This window comes from Terrapene carolina, unplaced genomic scaffold, assembly GCF_002925995.2.
Source record: "Terrapene carolina triunguis isolate 2854851 unplaced genomic scaffold, T_m_triunguis-2.0 Scaffold113, whole genome shotgun sequence".
Classification (NCBI taxonomy): domain Eukaryota; kingdom Metazoa; phylum Chordata; order Testudines; family Emydidae; genus Terrapene; species Terrapene triunguis.
Window position 1 is genome coordinate 15,877,279 of NW_020664464.1, and position 18,000 is coordinate 15,895,278.

At 39.7% G+C, this 18,000-nt stretch overlaps 1 protein-coding gene across 1 annotated transcript in view; it reads right to left on the bottom strand.

Moving 5' to 3' along the window:
- Positions 1-3,923: 3,923 nt before the first annotated feature.
- Positions 3,924-18,000, bottom strand: part of PUM3 (pumilio RNA binding family member 3) — a 38,772-nt gene continuing 24,695 nt past the window's right edge. The window contains exons 14-18 of the mRNA XM_024200178.3: positions 16,921-17,063; positions 15,491-15,713; positions 13,517-13,604; positions 11,180-11,270; positions 3,924-5,556 (exon numbers count right to left, since the gene is read on the bottom strand). Of these exons, the coding sequence (XP_024055946.1) occupies positions 5,427-5,556; positions 11,180-11,270; positions 13,517-13,604; positions 15,491-15,713; positions 16,921-17,063 (675 nt within the window). The 3' untranslated portion in view covers positions 3,924-5,426. The remainder of the gene's footprint in view (positions 5,557-11,179; positions 11,271-13,516; positions 13,605-15,490; positions 15,714-16,920; positions 17,064-18,000) is intronic.

The window sequence follows — 18,000 nt, forward strand, 5'->3', positions numbered from 1 at the left end:
CCTCACTCCGCTGCCGTAGCCTCCTCGCCTGATTTCTCTGCATCTGCCTCTGGGAAAGGTGTATGATAAGGTGCGAGGCGTTGAGAACGGCCACAACTGCAGCGATGGTCGCAGCGGGATCCATGATCGCAGTGCTGTGGCGTCCGCGCTGTCACTGATCAAAAAGTGCGCGAACTGATTTCCCGCCGGCGCTTTCAGGGAGGGAGGCAGGGCGGTAGTGACTGACGGATGACGACAGTTACCCAAAAGCACCCTCGCCACAATTTTTTACCCAGAAGCCATTGGGGGCTCGACCCAGAATTCCACTGGGCAGCGGGGACTGCGGGAACTGTGGGATAGCTGCCCACAGTGCACTGCTTCCAATGTCGACGCTTTCCCTGGTAGTGTGGACTGACAAAGTCGAATTACTGTCCTTAGTGTAGACACACACGTTCGACTTTCTAATATCGATTGCACATATTCGATTTAACTAAAATCGAACTACTCTCGTAGTGTAGACATACCCTAACAGAAGTTTGACCTGTTTCTCTTGTGAAAACAGTAGAAATTTTAGCATAACCAAAACAACATTTTATTGCAGTGCCCAGAGGCCCCTTTATGTTAGCTGCTGCAAACACATGGTAAGAGACAGTCCTTGCTCCAAAGAGCTTGCACTCCAACTTTCCTTGGTAGCTGCCAGTAGACGTTCTAATAAAAACCAAACACTCGAAACCAAAAACAAGCTTCAAGCCAAATGGTCATATTTGCATGGGATACAAAAGGAGGACTAACCTAATAGGAATTCAGGAGAAATAATTGAGTGAAAGTGTCTCTAGATAGAGAAACAAGATATAAGAAATATATAATCAAATTATGAATCAAATAACAGCAATCCGTTCTAGAGGCATTAGGATAATTTTGAGGCGGGGGAGAGAAAGCTAGGGGGATGTTCAGGCAGAGGTACTGGTATATGGAAATAAAGAAAATAAAGACCAACCAGGATAATGTAAGCAAATATTCGGATACAACTTTGCAATTCAATCTACCAGTGGTTATCTTTAGTGGTATCTTATATTTTCTAACGCTTGTAAGTTCTCTGTACAGAGAAATATTCATATATGCCAGACGTTTTTCTTTGATTGTGAGGCTGTTGAAGAAAGTAGCTAATGATCAATCTGACTGAAAGAGCCTTTTCTATTATTCCATCATTGCTATCATTAGCACTCAGTCACAAATGCTGCTACATGTTTCCATCAGGTTTGTTATTTAGGGCAGTAACTAAGACTTTGGAAACACTTCACTGCAGTTTAAATTCATTATCTGATGCTAATTAAAATTATCTGTTTCACTGTCACAAGAGAAAATCCAGTTAGAGAAATGGATGAGTTGCAACAGTCCTTCAATAGCTAATCCTGGAGTGGATACGTGTCTACAAGTATGAACATTTTATGTCACTGCCAACTAGGTCTAATTGGGATTAACCTTTAAGTGTTTACTACCATTTATAAGATTAAGTGGGATCAGAAAGAAGCATAGTCAGCACAGTACAGCCACATCAGTAGATATGATCTGAGATAATGGTGGAATCTCTTTGCTTTAATTGTGACATGCAAGTGTGCACTTCCAGGTTTAATTAACCTAATATTCTATTAATCTATTTATTGGGTAGGACTTTTGTTTTTTTTGTTTACATATTCACATCACAAGAGTTCTTTATACAGTAACTCCTCACTTAATGTCATCCCAGTTAACGTTTCGTTGTTATGTTGCTGATCAATTAGAGAACATGCTTGTTTAAAGTTGTGCAATGCTCCCTTACAACATTGTTTGGCAGCCGCCTGCTTTGTCCACTGATTGCAGAAAGAGCAGCACATTGGAGCTAGGTGGCGGGGGCTTGGAGCCAGGGTGGACCGGGAGCCCCACTATCAGCTCCCCTAGTTCCCTGTGCGGCAGCCGCCCAGCAGGCTATCAATTGCCGGGCAGTTCAGCTGCCCCTCCCCCCACTGCCCTGTGCTGCTCCTGCCCTCTGCCTTGGAGCTGCTCCCAGAGACTCCTGCTTGCTGTGCCAGTGGCGGGAAGGGGTGCTAATGTCAGGGTCTCCCCTTGCCCCCGCTCCTTTATCCCATCTCCACAGAGCAGGGCATGGGGGGGGACATGACAGGGCTCAGGACAGAGGGAGCTTGCTGGCAGCAGCTGCTGTCTCAACTTGCTGATCTACTTAAAGTGGGGTCACTGTACTTAAAGGAGGGTCAGTGTACATAAAGGGGCAATGCACATGCACACACACACTCTCTCTCTGCCACGCTGTCTCCCCTCCCTCCATTCGTGCTGCCTTGTAGAATGTGAGACTATATTAACAACGTGTTAACCCTTGAGGGTTCAGCCGAGTGCTAGATCATTTAGGAGTTCGGCATTCTTTGGGAAATATCCCACCCTCTGACTCCTCCACCTCAGCCAAGCTTCACAATCATCATTTCCCTGGAACCTAACCCCCCAGTTTACATTAATTCTTATGGGGAAATTGGATTCACTTAACATTATTTCACTTAAAGTCACATTTTCAGGAACATAACTACAACGTTAAGCAAGGAGTTACTGTATAGCGTGTTAATCTGTGAACAGGATAGTTGGAAAGCAAGAGAGATTTGCTTCTCATGAAGATTAAACAATGTGTTTCATTTGTTTTAGGATATGTATTAAACATAAAACTAGAAATTAATGCAAATAGTAGAACCTGGGCACAATACAGCAACACTGAATGGGTTTTCAGAATGGTAGCTGTGTTAGTCTGTATCACTAAAAAGAACAAGGAGTACTTGTGGCACCTTAGAGACTAACAAATTTATTTAGGCATAAGCTTTCATGGGCTAAAGCTCACTTCATCGGATGCGTGCAGTGGAAAATACAGTAGAAAGATATATATACACAGAGAACATGAAAAAATGGGTGTTGCCATACCAACTGTAATGAAACTAATCAATTAAGGTGGGCTATTATCAGCAGGAGAAAAAAAAACTTTTGTAGTGATAATCAGGATGGCCCATTTCAAACAGTTGACAAGGTGTGAGTAACAGTAGGGGGAAAATTAGCACTGGGAAATAGTTTTTACTTTGTGTAATAACTCATCCACTCCCAGTCTTTATTCAAGCCTAATTTAATGGTGTCCAATTTGCAAATTAATTCCAGTTCTGCAGTTTCTCGTTGGAGTCTGTTTTTGAAGTTTTTTTGTTGGAGAATTGCGACTTTTAGGTCTGTAATTGAGCGACCAGGGAGGTTGAAGTGTTCTCCAACTGGTTTTTGAATGTTATAATTCTTAATGTCTGATTTGTGTCCATTTATTCTTGTGTAGAGACTGTCCGGTTTAGCCTATGTACATGGCAGAGGGGCATTGCTGGCACATGATGGCATATATGACAATAAGAAGAGTTGCACCACTAAATTGATGCTTAAAAGCTACCCAGCACTTGAGAGTTGCAGTGCTAAAAGTTTTCCATTTTAATAAGGTACAAGTCGCTCTTTTACCAGAGAAATAAGCTTTGTCTAGATCAGGGGTAGGCTAACTTTTTGGCCCGAGGGCTACATCTGGGAATAGAAATTGTATGGTGGGCCATGAATGCTCACAAAATTGGGGCTGGAGTACGGGAGGGGTTGGGGGTGCTGGCTCCAAGGTGGGGCCAAAAATGAGGAGTTCAGGGTGCGGGAGGGGACTCCGGGCTAGGGCAGGGGAGTAGGGTGCGGGGGTTCAGGCTCCGGCTGGGGGTGCAGGCTCTGGGGTGGGGCTGAGGAGTTTGTGGTGCAGGAGGGTGCTCCGGGCTGGGATCGAGGGGTTCAGAGGGCGGGAGGTGGATCAGGGGTGGGGCAGGGGGTTGGGGCGGGGGGGAAGAGGCTCAGGGGTGCAGGCTCCAGGTGGAGCTTATCTCAAACTAATTTGTCATGCATTTCAATTCAGTAACAGCTATACAATTTACTATCAATGTTATATTATTCATTATCTGAAACCAAAGGAAGTTATATTTTACCAGAAAACAATGGCTAAATATCTGCAGTTATAAATATAGCAAATTTTTAATATACAGCCCTTCAACATTGCTGAAAGTTTCAAGCCATTTCAAGATTTCATCCTTCAAGTGATAATTTCTGAGCCTGCATTACTGACATATACTCTTAATATAAATACTTGCAGATACTATGTTACGTTTCCTGACACATTACGTTCATGTAATTAAAAGCTGCAATATTGCACAAGTATAGGAGGCAAAAATACTGTCACAATGCAAATCTTAACCCTGAGTTTCCTCATTTTGGGGAGATTAAAACCTCAACAGTATTTCACTAACTATGGTCCCACTGCTGCTCTCAGAAAAGTAAGTTACCATATTCCACAAATTTACTAGGAGCAGGGATGGGCTTAAACTCTAGGACTTGGTTCCTGCATGCCTTACTCTCAATGACTTCACTGGGACTGCTCACGAGAGCAAGTGCTCAAATACTAGCCAAGGATATATTCTATAAGGAAATGAATTAATCCTGTGCCAGATGTGATTACCCTGTGTTTTATTTCATATTTCTACATTCTGCTGTGCCAAGAGATTATATGCATGTTGTGGTTGGCAGCACTGTACCTTTCTATTTTCTCAAGGCTAATTAAAATTTATCAGCCAACAGTAATTGTAAGTAAATTAAATGTGTTCATTAAATTCATTTTTGTTTCCACTAAAAGGAGGAGACAAACAGAAAATTCCATTTGCTGAACACCTCAAATGTTAAGCTAAAAAAGCCTATGCTTAGTGGTGGAGTGAAGAAAAAGCATCTTGCCGGTAAGAAATCTGCATAACCCATTACAAATAACTATTGACGCCTTTCAGATCTATTTGCAAAGCCAAAGCAATTTTTGAGAGCTACTATCAGGAGCTCTCTAACTGTGCACGTCACATCCATCTCTGTTCAACAGGACAGGGCAGGATTTTGGTTTGGTTTGTTTTTTTAAAACAAGGCCAGACAGATGGAGAAGATCATTAAGAATGGATGGATTTGTCCAGTAAATAAGACTACCTCCAGAAGATGTGTTTCAGTTTATACAGTAATTAGGTGATCACTTTTAAAAGAAGTATATATAATTATTAGCAGTATGAATCGATTTTATACAAGATAATGGGAAAAACAAGCAGAGATTTAAATTTTGAGCTAGATGTTCAGATGTCTTGATAAGCTGTTATTAGTCTGCTGGAGCTTAAAATCCCCTGATGATGGATTCATGTCATTCAGGTTCTAAACTAGAGACAACTGGATTTATGAGCAGAACAGCCAAATCATTTTAAAAACAGTTTAATTTACAAATACACTTTTACAAAGGATATTACAAAAATAATCAAACACTGTGCAAAACCTCCACTGACTTGTATTTGGTTACAATGATAGGAAACTGGTCTTTCTGAACCTCATTTAAATTAGGAAGTTAACGTCTCTAGCAGAGCCTCTATTCCTTTTACATTTTTATTGCATTTCAATTGCGGAATGAGGCTTTTTAGTCCTCCTTTGACTTTATTTGCCACTTCTTGATCTGTGCTTCGGAGAAGGCTACAAGAAAGGGGGAGAAAACATTATATTTCAAAGGTCAACGTTTAGGTCAAACAAAAATAATGTCAGACAGTATAAATAAAATCATTAACTATTTAAAAAGAAACCCACTTCAGGCCAGACACACACAAAAATATGTCAGCAATTCCACCAGGCAAACACAGCAGATGATGGCATAGCTCTATAGTGGATCTAGTAGTCTCTACTCGATGCTCTGGGATTCCTATACTTCAGGACCATAGAACTTTACCTGGAAAGCCAGCTTTCTCGCTGAAAAGTAGCATTATTTCAGCAGTGATAAGGATGTATAACTAATAGGAATAGGATGAAATTAAGAAAGAAAACATTTAGGATGATCATCAGGAAAAAATCTTCCCAGCAGTGAGGTTAGTCTACAGAAACTTTTCACCTAGGTAAGCAGCAGTAGGATGCCCTGTTGCTTAGGACTTTACACTATGAGGAACAAACATCCATTGGCGGGGAGATGGCCTGAATGACAACAGATCTTTAACATCTCCAACTTCTATGGTTTTTACCATGAACTTGCGATTAGCCAACTATAACCTCTTGTTAATTTGTTAGATTCTTAACACGGATAAATAGTCCAAGCTGCATGGAATGTGAAAAGAGGAATTAATATAGCTTGTTTATATACATATCTGTCTTCTCCCTATGACCTAAAATCCCGCCGAGGCTGATGGTACAAGAGGCAGGAAGCCATGCCACATCCAATAAAGAGCAGGTCTATTTTCTGCTACACTATTCTGAGATGTAATTCTTTGACTATGGACTTATAAGTCCTACTGGGAATTTCTGTTAAGCTTTTAGTTATAACTAGAAGTTCTCTTACAATCTAAGGAGGAGCTTTGTTTCTTTAAAAAAAAAAAAAACCAACACAGATATAGGTCATATTCATATGGCCTATCTACAAGCAACACAAACTAGTAAGGAGCAAGAGAAGCAAGATACTGACAAAACATGCCAAGTATGTAGAAAATTAACACATTCTATAGGGTGAATAGCAAGGAGAAACTGGTATGGTTTACCATTTGGGACAAAGAGAATATTACAGTGTAATCCACTCTGGACTGCTTCTTATAAATTTCTAATTAAAAGTTGTATTTATCAACTGTTTATATGAGCCAAGTTTTGTATAGCAGTGTGCAAGCTTTTTGAATTAAACACACTGAAAAGGAATTTCTGGTCCCCATATTGTTTAAAGAGAATAATTGCTGAATATTTGCAATTATGTATTCCAAAGGGGCAAAATATATGTTGTCCTCTGACTCATAAGACCTCTTACTGGCATAAAAAGCTATGTGTTTTGTCTATACAATATACAGGAATTCTAAAAGCTATGCCTTTAATTCTTGACATTTGTTGATGCACATTTTTTTCATGATCTCTCAATACTGGATATAATCCTTATGGCCAGGTTATTAGGCATTCGAATACCATGGCGACGGTAGAAGTATAAGAACTTAAAGAGAATAGTATCATTCATGTAGTGGTTCCACATAATTTTAATTCTGAGCGAGTTGCCGATAGGAAGTTGCACTCTATGTGCACAAGTGAACTGGATTCTGATCTTACGCTAGCTGAACACTCGCATAGCTCCACTTACACTTCAATAGAGCTACGCCTAATTTACACCAGTCTGTGATCAAAACCAGGAGACCTCTGATTCTCCATTATAAAATCCAGTCTATCAAGAGTGACAAAAATATCGGAAGTGTTCAGCACATGCTATGGTGATTAACAGAATGCACATTTGACACACAAAATAGGGCAGCAATTTAAGCTTCTATAAATATCAAAGCCAAGACCTTCAAGTGAATTGGATTGGTAAAGCAGAGATTTAGACAGGCATGTGAATAGATGCTTCTATAAACCAACAAAAAATGAACAAAAATCAACTTCTACAGGCAGAAAGGCACTTTTAAAACAGGAACAAACAGAAGACAGATAAAATCCTACAGCCATTTGGGCTCCCTTACTGGCAAAAGAAGAAATTGACAGAAATATCAGGGGCACCTTTTATATATACATCTTTGTTTTGTTTTTTGTATTTCAATACATTTTAAATATTTTATATAAAAAATTTTTTGTAGTCATTACCCGTATCTGATTAAGGTACTTTTGAGCTCAGCAGTGCTGTATAATTTAGGCAGCATCTTTAGACTAAAAGCACACAATTAGGCATGGATAAGATTAATTATTGCACATTACGGAAGTTAAATGAGTGCCACACAAAATGGCGGGAAAAAAGCAGCTTGTCAAGTTGCTCTGAGCATCCTACAACAACAACAACAACAAAAATAAAAATGTATGAAGAGCTGATAAAAACCTGAAAGTTGTAATTTATTAATTAACAAACGAATAAATAAATGTGAAGCACTTGAAAGAATTCCTATCTACAAGGATTAATTTGTGATGAAAGCCTAGAAATTCTAGTACAAGAGGAAACTACATACTTATAACCAGTGTGTATGTGTGTCCCTCTCCTTTGGGGAGGGGTTAGATTTTAGTATTGCTGAAAGATGTTGGATTGGCAATCTTGGAAAATGAGTTCCTCTCTGTAGCCACAGAGCAGCAGTAATCCAGGCTTCCCAAACAACTTTCTTCAATCATGACCCAAATTACCAGCTCTTGGGGTAGGTAAGGTCTCCCCTTCACATTCTGTCCTTGATCTCTTCACTGAGATTACTACCAAGCATGTCACAGTTAGCACTAACTGTTGTGAGGTTTGAGGGGTGGACGCTTGTCTACTAGGAAATTAACTGAAACTACAAACTGTCAGGGCATCAATCAATGTTTCAATCACTACTGACCTGAACTGGTGACCTAGCAATTAAAAGGTCCCATATCCATTACAAATCCTGTGATTTATCCAGTTTCTCTTAACACTAGTGACAAGGCATGGTCATTTTCCGGGAGAATTCAGAGAAGGAAATGTGGCAGTCTACAAATTATTAAATCAAAGTGAATTATGTATATTTGACAGAACACATGTACAGTCATATGATTTTAGACACCGTACCTATAAAAGGTATAGATTTTTTTTTTTTTTTATAAATGAAAAAGTCAATGTGACTACCACACTCTACAACAGTGATATCTGAATCATCATTAAGGCTACGATTTTGTTGCGGAAGTCACGGAATCCGTGACTTCCAAACAGGGCCGGCTCCAGCTGTTTTGCCGCCCCAAGCGGCGAAGCGGAGGGGGAAGAAGATAAAGCCGGCGGCAGCTCTACCGCGCTGCTTCATTCTTCGGCGGCAAGTCCTTCACTCCGAGAGGGACTGAGGGACCCGCCACTGAATTCCCGCCTTAGACCCGGACGTGCCGCCCCTTTCCATTGGCCGCCCCAAGCACCTGCTTCCTTTGCTGGTGCCTGGAGCCGGCCCTGCTTCCAAAGACCTCCGTGACTTTAGCCCTAGTGGCGGGGAGCTGCAGGGTCCCACTGCCTCCCGCAGTGGCAGGGAGCCGTGAGGTACCCCCGTCGCCTGAGGAAGAGAGCCCCCAACCTCCGAACCGCCATGGGCAGCGGGGGCACCCCTGCAGCTCCCCATCCAGGCAGGGGCACCCCCACAGCTGCCACGTGGGAAGGGGGGACAGGGGCACCTGGAGCTCCCAAACATCCAGCCCCTTGCCATTTTCTCATGGATATTTTTAATAAAAAGTCAGGGACAGGTCACGGGCTTCCATGAATTTTTCTTTATTGCCCGTGACCTGTCCGTGACTTTTACTAAAAATATCCATGAGAAAATCTTAGCCTTAATCATTAAAAGGTGAAGGGTGAAGATAGAAATTAATTTCTTGAATGCTCTAATGTGTAGGATCAAAAAAATTCAATAGAGGGTACATATATAAAGAAAACTGCCAATGGCACCAGGGATGAATTAATCTTTTAAACAAATCTCAAAGCCCTAAGTTAAGGACAAATGTTAAGTAACAACATACTGTCAATGTACAAATCATTCTACACAAATCCTACTGAATATCTGTGTGCAGGATTAGAGAATTTAAAGGAATTAAATGTGCTCATCAAACATTAGGGGTCTGTTTATAAAAGCTAAGGAAAAAAGATGTGAAAACTCTCTTTGTAAGTCAAACAATTTTATCACAATGCAGAGTTTACTAAATTCGTTTGTACGCAAATAGTATGTTACACTACCAATTCCCATCAACAGCAACCCTACTGAAGTTTGCAAAACAGAATTAAAACTGAACTTGGATCACAATCATCACATTTTATCACTTAAATGGTTTCTAATTATCTACAGAATCAGTCTGAGCATCAGACTATCCTTACCCTACAGCATTAGGAATTAGAGTTGTAAAGCAAAGAGACAAGAGATTCAATTAAAAGATTTTATTTTTTTTAAATTTACAAAGGATATGTTGTCTACTTAAGAGTTACCAGGTGTGTTTGACTCAGTTCTGTCAGATACTTATGAAAAGCTAATTAGGTAATTTGTTATCTCTGCTGAACTAAGGGTTTTGAAACTTCACAGATTAGATGTTTAAGGTTTATTAAGCCACCAATTTCCAGATTTCCCTGATGTCACACTGAAAGTTTCTATTACAAAGTGAAACTGACACCTATTTACTAAATGCCAACAAAATGTATTAATAAGCAAAGTAGGATGCTTGGTGTGATAGTCTCATCCTGGGGAGGTGAGGAAGACCGTGAGCTTTATGGCTCATGACTTTATTACAGAGAGCAGGTTGGCACATAATACACTTCTGCATGGCTTACTCTAAGAACCACCACTCCTCCAGCCCAGGAAGTACAACACAAACATATCTCCAATGCCTCAGGAAAGGCCTTGAGAGACAGCCTGTACAACAGACAAACTGAATAACATTTTACAGAAGATGCCTGAATGCCTGTTTGCTACCTTTGAATACAGGTACATACAAGAACAAAACATATTTAGTATATACTGGCATATTGTTTCAGGATTTTCATACATGTGGTAGGGACACTGGTGGGCACAGTGTTAGAAATAAATAAGTTTTTCAATCTCTAGAAGGCTTTTTCAGCACAGAGCTATTTCATAGCAGTACCAAAGCCTGAGCTCAGGGAACTAATAGGTTTGGTCTGTGCTTGCATGTGCCAAGTGTTATTCTCTACAGCAGTTGTGGGCAACACACGGCCCATCAGGGTAATTGGCGGGCCGCGAGACAGCGTTTACATTGACCGTCCGCAGGCACGGCCGTCCGCAGGTCCCAGTGGCCGCGGTTCGCCGTTCCTGGCTAATGGGAGCTGCGGGAAGTAGCACGGGCCACAGAGACGTGCTGGTCGCCACTTCCCACAGTTCTCATTGACCGGGAACGGCGAACCGTGGCCACTGGGAGCTGCGGGCCACCGTGCCTGCGGACGGTCAATGTAAACACTGTCTCGCAGCCTGCCAGTGGATTACCCTGATGGGCCGCGTGCAGCCTGCGGGATGCAGGTTGCCCGCCACTGCTCTACAGCCTGCTTGTAAACACCACAATTAAAAGCAAGTACGTAAGTGCGTGAAAACTGATTTAGTTTGGTTGAAAACTTGAATGCCATTCTCTATATAAGAATTAAACAATGGTACCCAATTAGAAACAGACATGTCTTACATACCAACAAAGAATCATGGCACCTCGATTTACTTCTGCCCAGGACTTCATATTCTTAAGGCTGACACATTCCACCAACGTTCTTGCAAAATATCCTATTAGAGGGGAAAAAAGAGCAAGGCAAAATTACGCAACGTGGCCTATTCAAAAGTCCTCTGTAACAGTGATTTAATCAAACATTTTAATCCACTCTATATTTAGAAGCTCTTGCTTACTCTCAAAATAATTGACTATTCAATACAGTCAATACCTTTGCAAACGTGAGACTAATTCTAAGCAATGTGCAGAACTAATTAGACAGTAGCAACAGTGAATTTTATGAAAACTCACTGGTATAAAGACAGACACACATTTGTTTCTTTCTACTATTTCATTGTTTAACAGAGTACCAAAAGGTATTCATGTTTAAAAGCATGTTTCCACACTGAAAAGGAACTTGGTAAATGATGCCTTGCAACTGAAAAGATCTGCCTCCTGAGTGCATTCAATCATCGTCACTTACTTACATGACCAAAACAAGCCCATCAAGTTTTGAGCCTGTTATCCCTGCTATCAGCATGGCTAAGAGTAAGAAGGTTCTACCCCTTCTCATGCATTGCCAACAGAATTATTTAAATTTATTCCAATTACAGGCCTCCAGTTGACTCTGTTCAATCCCACTGGAGCAATAGAGTTTACACACGTGTCCCCGAGGGCACAACTGGTCCTGCAAAACCATTGCTACTGGTGATGTGTAAGAAGGGAAGAGCGCAGTGTGACTTTCAGATCCCAAGGCTGAGTTTGCACAGGTGGGCTTTAGAAAAACATTTAACTTGTAACATTATCAAATTTGATTTTGAAACTGAGAAACTATAAACACTGAATTCCATTTTAAAGTCACTTTACAGAGTAGAACTGCACATTAAGGATTGATCAACTACCAATTATCTAAATTAGGCTGGTAGATAAAAGATATTCAGACAAAATTCCCCCTTTTGAATGTGACAAAAAGTTCTAATTCAGTACTAATAAGGAATTAAAACTGTGCCAACCTAAACTCTGACAGGGAACAGTAGATATCAGAACTATAGCAAGACTCCAAAAAAAAGTATTAAACATAGACCAATATAATTAATGCACAAAAAAAGCCTAGTAACGTCCACTCCATATCCACCTGAACTCCTGTCTCAGCTTTTATATCAGCATTAGAAGCGAGCATCTGGTAAAAACGGTGAGCCCATACTAATAGGGATTTCTATGTATTGCCTTTGAAAGAAAACTGTAGCAGGGGTTGAACAAAGTTGCATGAAAATTGTTGCAAATAAGACAATTAAACATTGCAAAAAAAATTTGAGCTGTCAATAGGACAATTGTTTCACAGCAACTTTCAAAATTTGTTTTAGTTCTGCATTGGTTTGCAGACTGGAACCTGAGAGCTTGTGTGCGTATTTTTTCTCTCTCTCAATCTTTCCGTAGGAAAATTTAGTCAAAACCAATAAATTTCCACCTGTTCCCTGAAGTAACATATTTCCTCCAAAATATTCCAACTAGCTCCAATAAAAAACAGGCACACTACATAATCTGTTTTCCAAAGTTGCATTCGAGATACCTAGTGGTGCCAGGCTCAAAATAAAAAAAGAAATACATACAAGTTTTGCATAAAAAGATTAATTTTACTAAGATGGTAGAAAGACATCTTAGGCTAGGTTGAAAAAAATCCACGGGGTGCTAGATTTTGTTGCTCTGTAACAAAATGCTGAATTAATTTTTTAAAGATTACTTTCCGGATGACAACATCTGTGCCATAAAATAGCAGAGATGTCCTATGTTTGAGGTGAAATTTTATAATGAAAGTGGTAATCCAGCAGCAGTAACAAATACACTCTAGTAATTACAGGTCTGCTTAGCTGGTGATCACAATATTCATAAACTGGAATAAAACATCAAATCTTTTAATTAGAAAGATGCCATCTTCAATCTTGTCTACGTTTTTAAATGCTAGATACCTTTAACATGCTAAAATTTATTAAGTAAAATGGCAAAGGAATAGAACACACTCTTGATACCAGCAAAGCACATTTGGGATCTTATGTTTCTAAAAAACAGGTCAACCTCCTCGGATGGAAAAAGTGAGCTTAGCTTCCATCACTTCATTCATACAGCATCTCAACTGCACAGAGACAAAATACTTTTTATGAACATCTAAAGTACATGTAAACCATTTATTGCCTATTCGCCACCTTTTATATATTCTGATACATCTAAAAATCTACACAACAATCTTTTGTTTGAATTTACAAAATGAGTTTAATTATGCTGAAAGCTGACAGATGGTCTATTAAAGATGAATTTCCCAGCCTACCTTCTCTTCCATTATCTCTCATTTTTTCATCTTGCTCTATTAACCATTTCAGAACCAGATGGCCTGCTGGATGCTCTGCGATGTGAAGCTTTAAACAAATCAATGAGTAACTGTTAGACTCAGGAGTCTTTCACATATGTATTGGTGCGTTTATACTTGAAACGCAAAGTACATTGTCAGATGATTTTATAAAAAACATTCCAACTTGCTCTTCCCCCCAACACATCATATAATGCTATTTGATCATTATTAACGATGAGCAAATATCAATACAGATGAGAAAGCAAGTGTTTGGATGCTTATTCAAACATTAACTTACAGAGGTGCAACCCATTCCTCATTTCAGACTCTCAGTGCACAGACTACATCCTCTGCTCCTCACTAGCCAACCCTTTCCCCTGGCCAGCAAACACACCTTCAGCTTCCCATTAACACATAAGTATAGTTTCCTGGTCTAGCTGCCTCTATGCAAGTCTGTGGCTCTTCCAAATTTTCACCAGCTGACACGCACTGAAGAATGGCTTATATGGAAATCCAGAGCTTGTTGGAATATATAAGAGGTCCATGTGGAATCTAGTACAGATTGGTCATAAAATGGTGGAAGTGGGGGTCATGTGAAAAGAGAAGGATATCAGAGATATGGGCGGTGAGAGAAATCACAACTAGAAAAGGTAAGTCAGTGAGGTGCTTTGGTGGCAGTCTGGACATCATAGGGCAAGGAACACTGGTGGTCCTGAACTTTTATAAGTTGGTTCTAGTTCAGCTTGGAACAAACAGGAGGTTTAAAACAGCTCTTATTTTATAAAGAACTATATTTCACTTCCATCCCTAATCATTAAACCAACTTGCTGTCTCCATCTTCAACAGAATCTTGCAAGTGATCTAGTATCTCACAGCTCATATGCACTGAATCATAGACATGTACAGCTGGAAGGGACATCAAGAACTCACCTAGTCCAGCTCCCTGTGCTGAGCCATTCAATGTGTATGCAAAAACACGGGAAGATAGAGGGGTGGTTTTCGCTAGGGTACCACGAATACATGGACAACATGCAGCTTTACATCTCAAAACTGGACAATGCAGTATCTTTGCTTTCCCAAAATCAGGCTAACTTGGGGAACTGGGTGAGAGCAATTTGGCTGAAACTTCATTCAAGTAAGACAGAGGGAATGAGGACTGTAAATGCTTGCCCAATCACACAGTATGGTGAGGATGCCATTTGCATTGTGACTGAAGGGTCTATCGAGAGGGTTGTGTGTTGTGACTGAGGGGTTTATCAATAAAGCTTGTAATCTTGGGATACTTCTAGATCCCAGCTCTTCCTGGAGTCCCACAGGGTTGTGGAAACCACACATGCATGTCTGAAGGCACAATCTGACTTGAGCTTACTGATGAAGTTAGCAATATTACAATAAACTGCTATAGGAATCCAACCTTCTTTCCTTGTCAGAAAGTTAAGAAGTTGGATCTTGGTGCCCCTTCCCTGTGTGCAGGTGTGTGCTTATTTAGTAGCTCACGCCTATTGAACTCCCTCACATAAAGATAATATCTTCATTGTGAGCAGCAATTCTTTATAGTCTCATTTAATTGCTACCACTACAACTCGAGAGATTCTGTATAATATACATTTCTGCCACCCACAAAAAGTGTAAATCCACTGTCATAGAAAGACTTTTTACACACTAGTCTGGCAGATTCAAGACCACAAAGAACTAAGTACCCAATTCGGAGAGACAAATTAAATGCTTAGTTAAGCCATCATTATTTCAAATGCAGTTACAATATATAAATACACAAGACATGGCCAGAAAATGCAACAGAAAGTGCAGATTCCCATGAATAGGGAAAGTTTCAGAGTGCAGCCAGTAAAGCATGTGTTAGGTAACTGTAGTAAATCTTATTTAAATGATTCAATGGAAACAAATTCACAGCAATATCTCTACTGCTTGCCCTGTGTTAGATGCATTACCTACCTGCCCATCTTTGCCACCTGGAACCAGCTCCTCTGCTGCCAAACTAGCAATTGCATTCATGGCAGGCTGGACATCACCGAGAGCAGATCCTAAAATATCAGCCACCAACACGCACGTAGTTTTGTCCATCACCACTTCTTGGGCATGTTCTTGCAGATAACCTAACAAGGCCGGGGAAATGGCTTCTAAAAGTTCGCAACGGCGGACATCTGAATCTTTTTTACTGGTGAAATAGTATACACAATACGGTGGTCTAATTATTGCAGAAAACTTGTTTTGTATAAAAGATCATGTAAAAATAAATTCAATCCATGTTTGCTATTTAGACAGATGATGTCCTCATTAAAAGGTCAAATTAAAACACAGTCCCTTTTCTGTATTCCACAGCAAATCAGGTTTAATACGGTCTTTAGATAACCATCAGAGGATTTAAAAATAGCCAGAATGAGAAAAGTATCCAATCAGGTGACACTGTAGTCTTTAATTTCAAGGTGATTGCCAATGTGCCATACACACCAATTCCACCCTTTCATTTTAATTCTTATTTGTTCTGCCATTATCATCTCAAAGCTCTGACAGAGACTGTGTAAGGAAAACTGTTCACAGATCCTTTTGAAATTGCCGTCTCTTCAGTATTTAATAAACATCAGTAACAGTTAAACTAGCAGAATGGGAAAATAAATATCCATTAAAATCCCACAGTTTATCTTGGGCCTGCCAGACTGGTTTATTATGGTCTCAGATAAGGCATCACATAAAGAAGGGCTGCTTATGCATGAAGGAGAAATATAGATAAGTGAGCAATGCATTAATTATTCAAGAAAAACTCAGTTCAGCTTTTTAAACAATTATCTAAATTAAACCATATGGGGGGCTGAATTAGAACGAAAATCTTCCATTTTTACTGCTAGATTTCAAGTTTACTCTTGTACAACTTAGAACACCAATAATGGATATCCAAAATAAATAAATAAATAAATAAAAGGCTTTAAATCTGTTCTGAGACTTAAACAAGTTTAGCAATGGGTAAAATCTGTCCTCTCCTTTTTACAGCTGAAATACTATTGCAACCCAAATAGTCATTATGTGCATATATTAGGTATATATCTATGCAGAAATCACATCACAACTGTTACCATTTCTGTCAGATAGCTGACACATTTATTTGATTTTGGTGTTTTGATTTGTATATGGGTTTATAGAGTGAGAAGAAATAAAACGTTATAGAAACTGCAAAATATTAACTCTCAGCAAAATTAATGACATTATTTGGAAACCAAGAATTGTGGTAACTGATCTCCATAAAGAAACTGTCACTGTCATTAAACCAAAAAACCAAAACCAATGACTAAGCGTCCTGTTCAAAAAGCTGGAGTAGGGAAAACGTGTGTGGACTGTTTCAGCCTACTAGTTATGCATTTCTTAGTTACCTGTAAGCATTTCCATCTCCTTGTTGCAGAATTTTGACGATCTCTGGTAAGAAATGTGCAGGATCCCTTGGACTTAGCAAGTATAACAGGACTTTCCTTCCATATTTGTTGTTTATAATATCAGGCAAAGAATCACTTATCTCCTGTAAATATACATAAACATCAATAACACACTGCTGGAAGAATACTTTTCAGCAACAAGCCTGGGCTGAATATTTTCAGACTGAAAGCTGGGGAAAAGGGAGATGGGTGCCATCATTTATAGTTACATAATCCAATTCAAAACCCTAAGCAGTGTATAACGTCTAGGTGGGTTTGTCAATGTATAGTGCTGAATGAGACCAAGTTTTGATATTCAGCTTTTGTTTGTAAAATGCTTTGATATCCTTGGATGGAAGATACAATAGAAGTACAAATTATTATTTGCATTACCATAGTGTTCAGACATCCTGAAATCAGGGCCCCATTATGTGAGGTGCTGTACAAACACGTAGTAAGAGACAGACTTCGCCCCAAAGAAGTTACAATCCCAACAGACAAAAGATGGAAGGGAACATATTATCACAGCACCCAAGTATAGCCAACACTGCATGAGTAATCAGGTGTGATTATCATTTGTACATTGTACAATCAGGTGTGATTATCAATTGTACATCTGTGCAGCAGCCAGCACACAGAGGACAGTTGAGGATGGGGAAGAATACAAAGAAGTTATCCTGAATTCAGCTAGGCAGAGAACATCCAGCAGCAATAATTAATTGTAAGTAACAAAGTAAGCCACATTTCTGCTGGGAGGATAACCATTATCACTTGCAGTTTACTGAAACATTAGCAACAAATACAGCGGGCATTTCCTAGGGATTAACGGCTGGCTAGGAAAAATCATTACGTAAACAAGAAAGCCGGTGCCCAATGCAAGTTGGCAATATGATTTTGCCTTCTAAGTGCAGGACACTGCTGGAGAATTAATACCCTGTACGTTAGCAAAGAATTTTCAAAAACTGTTACAGCAGACTTATGGTAAATATTAATGCACATTTCAGTTATATTTTCTGAAACAAAAGGGATGGTGTTATAGAG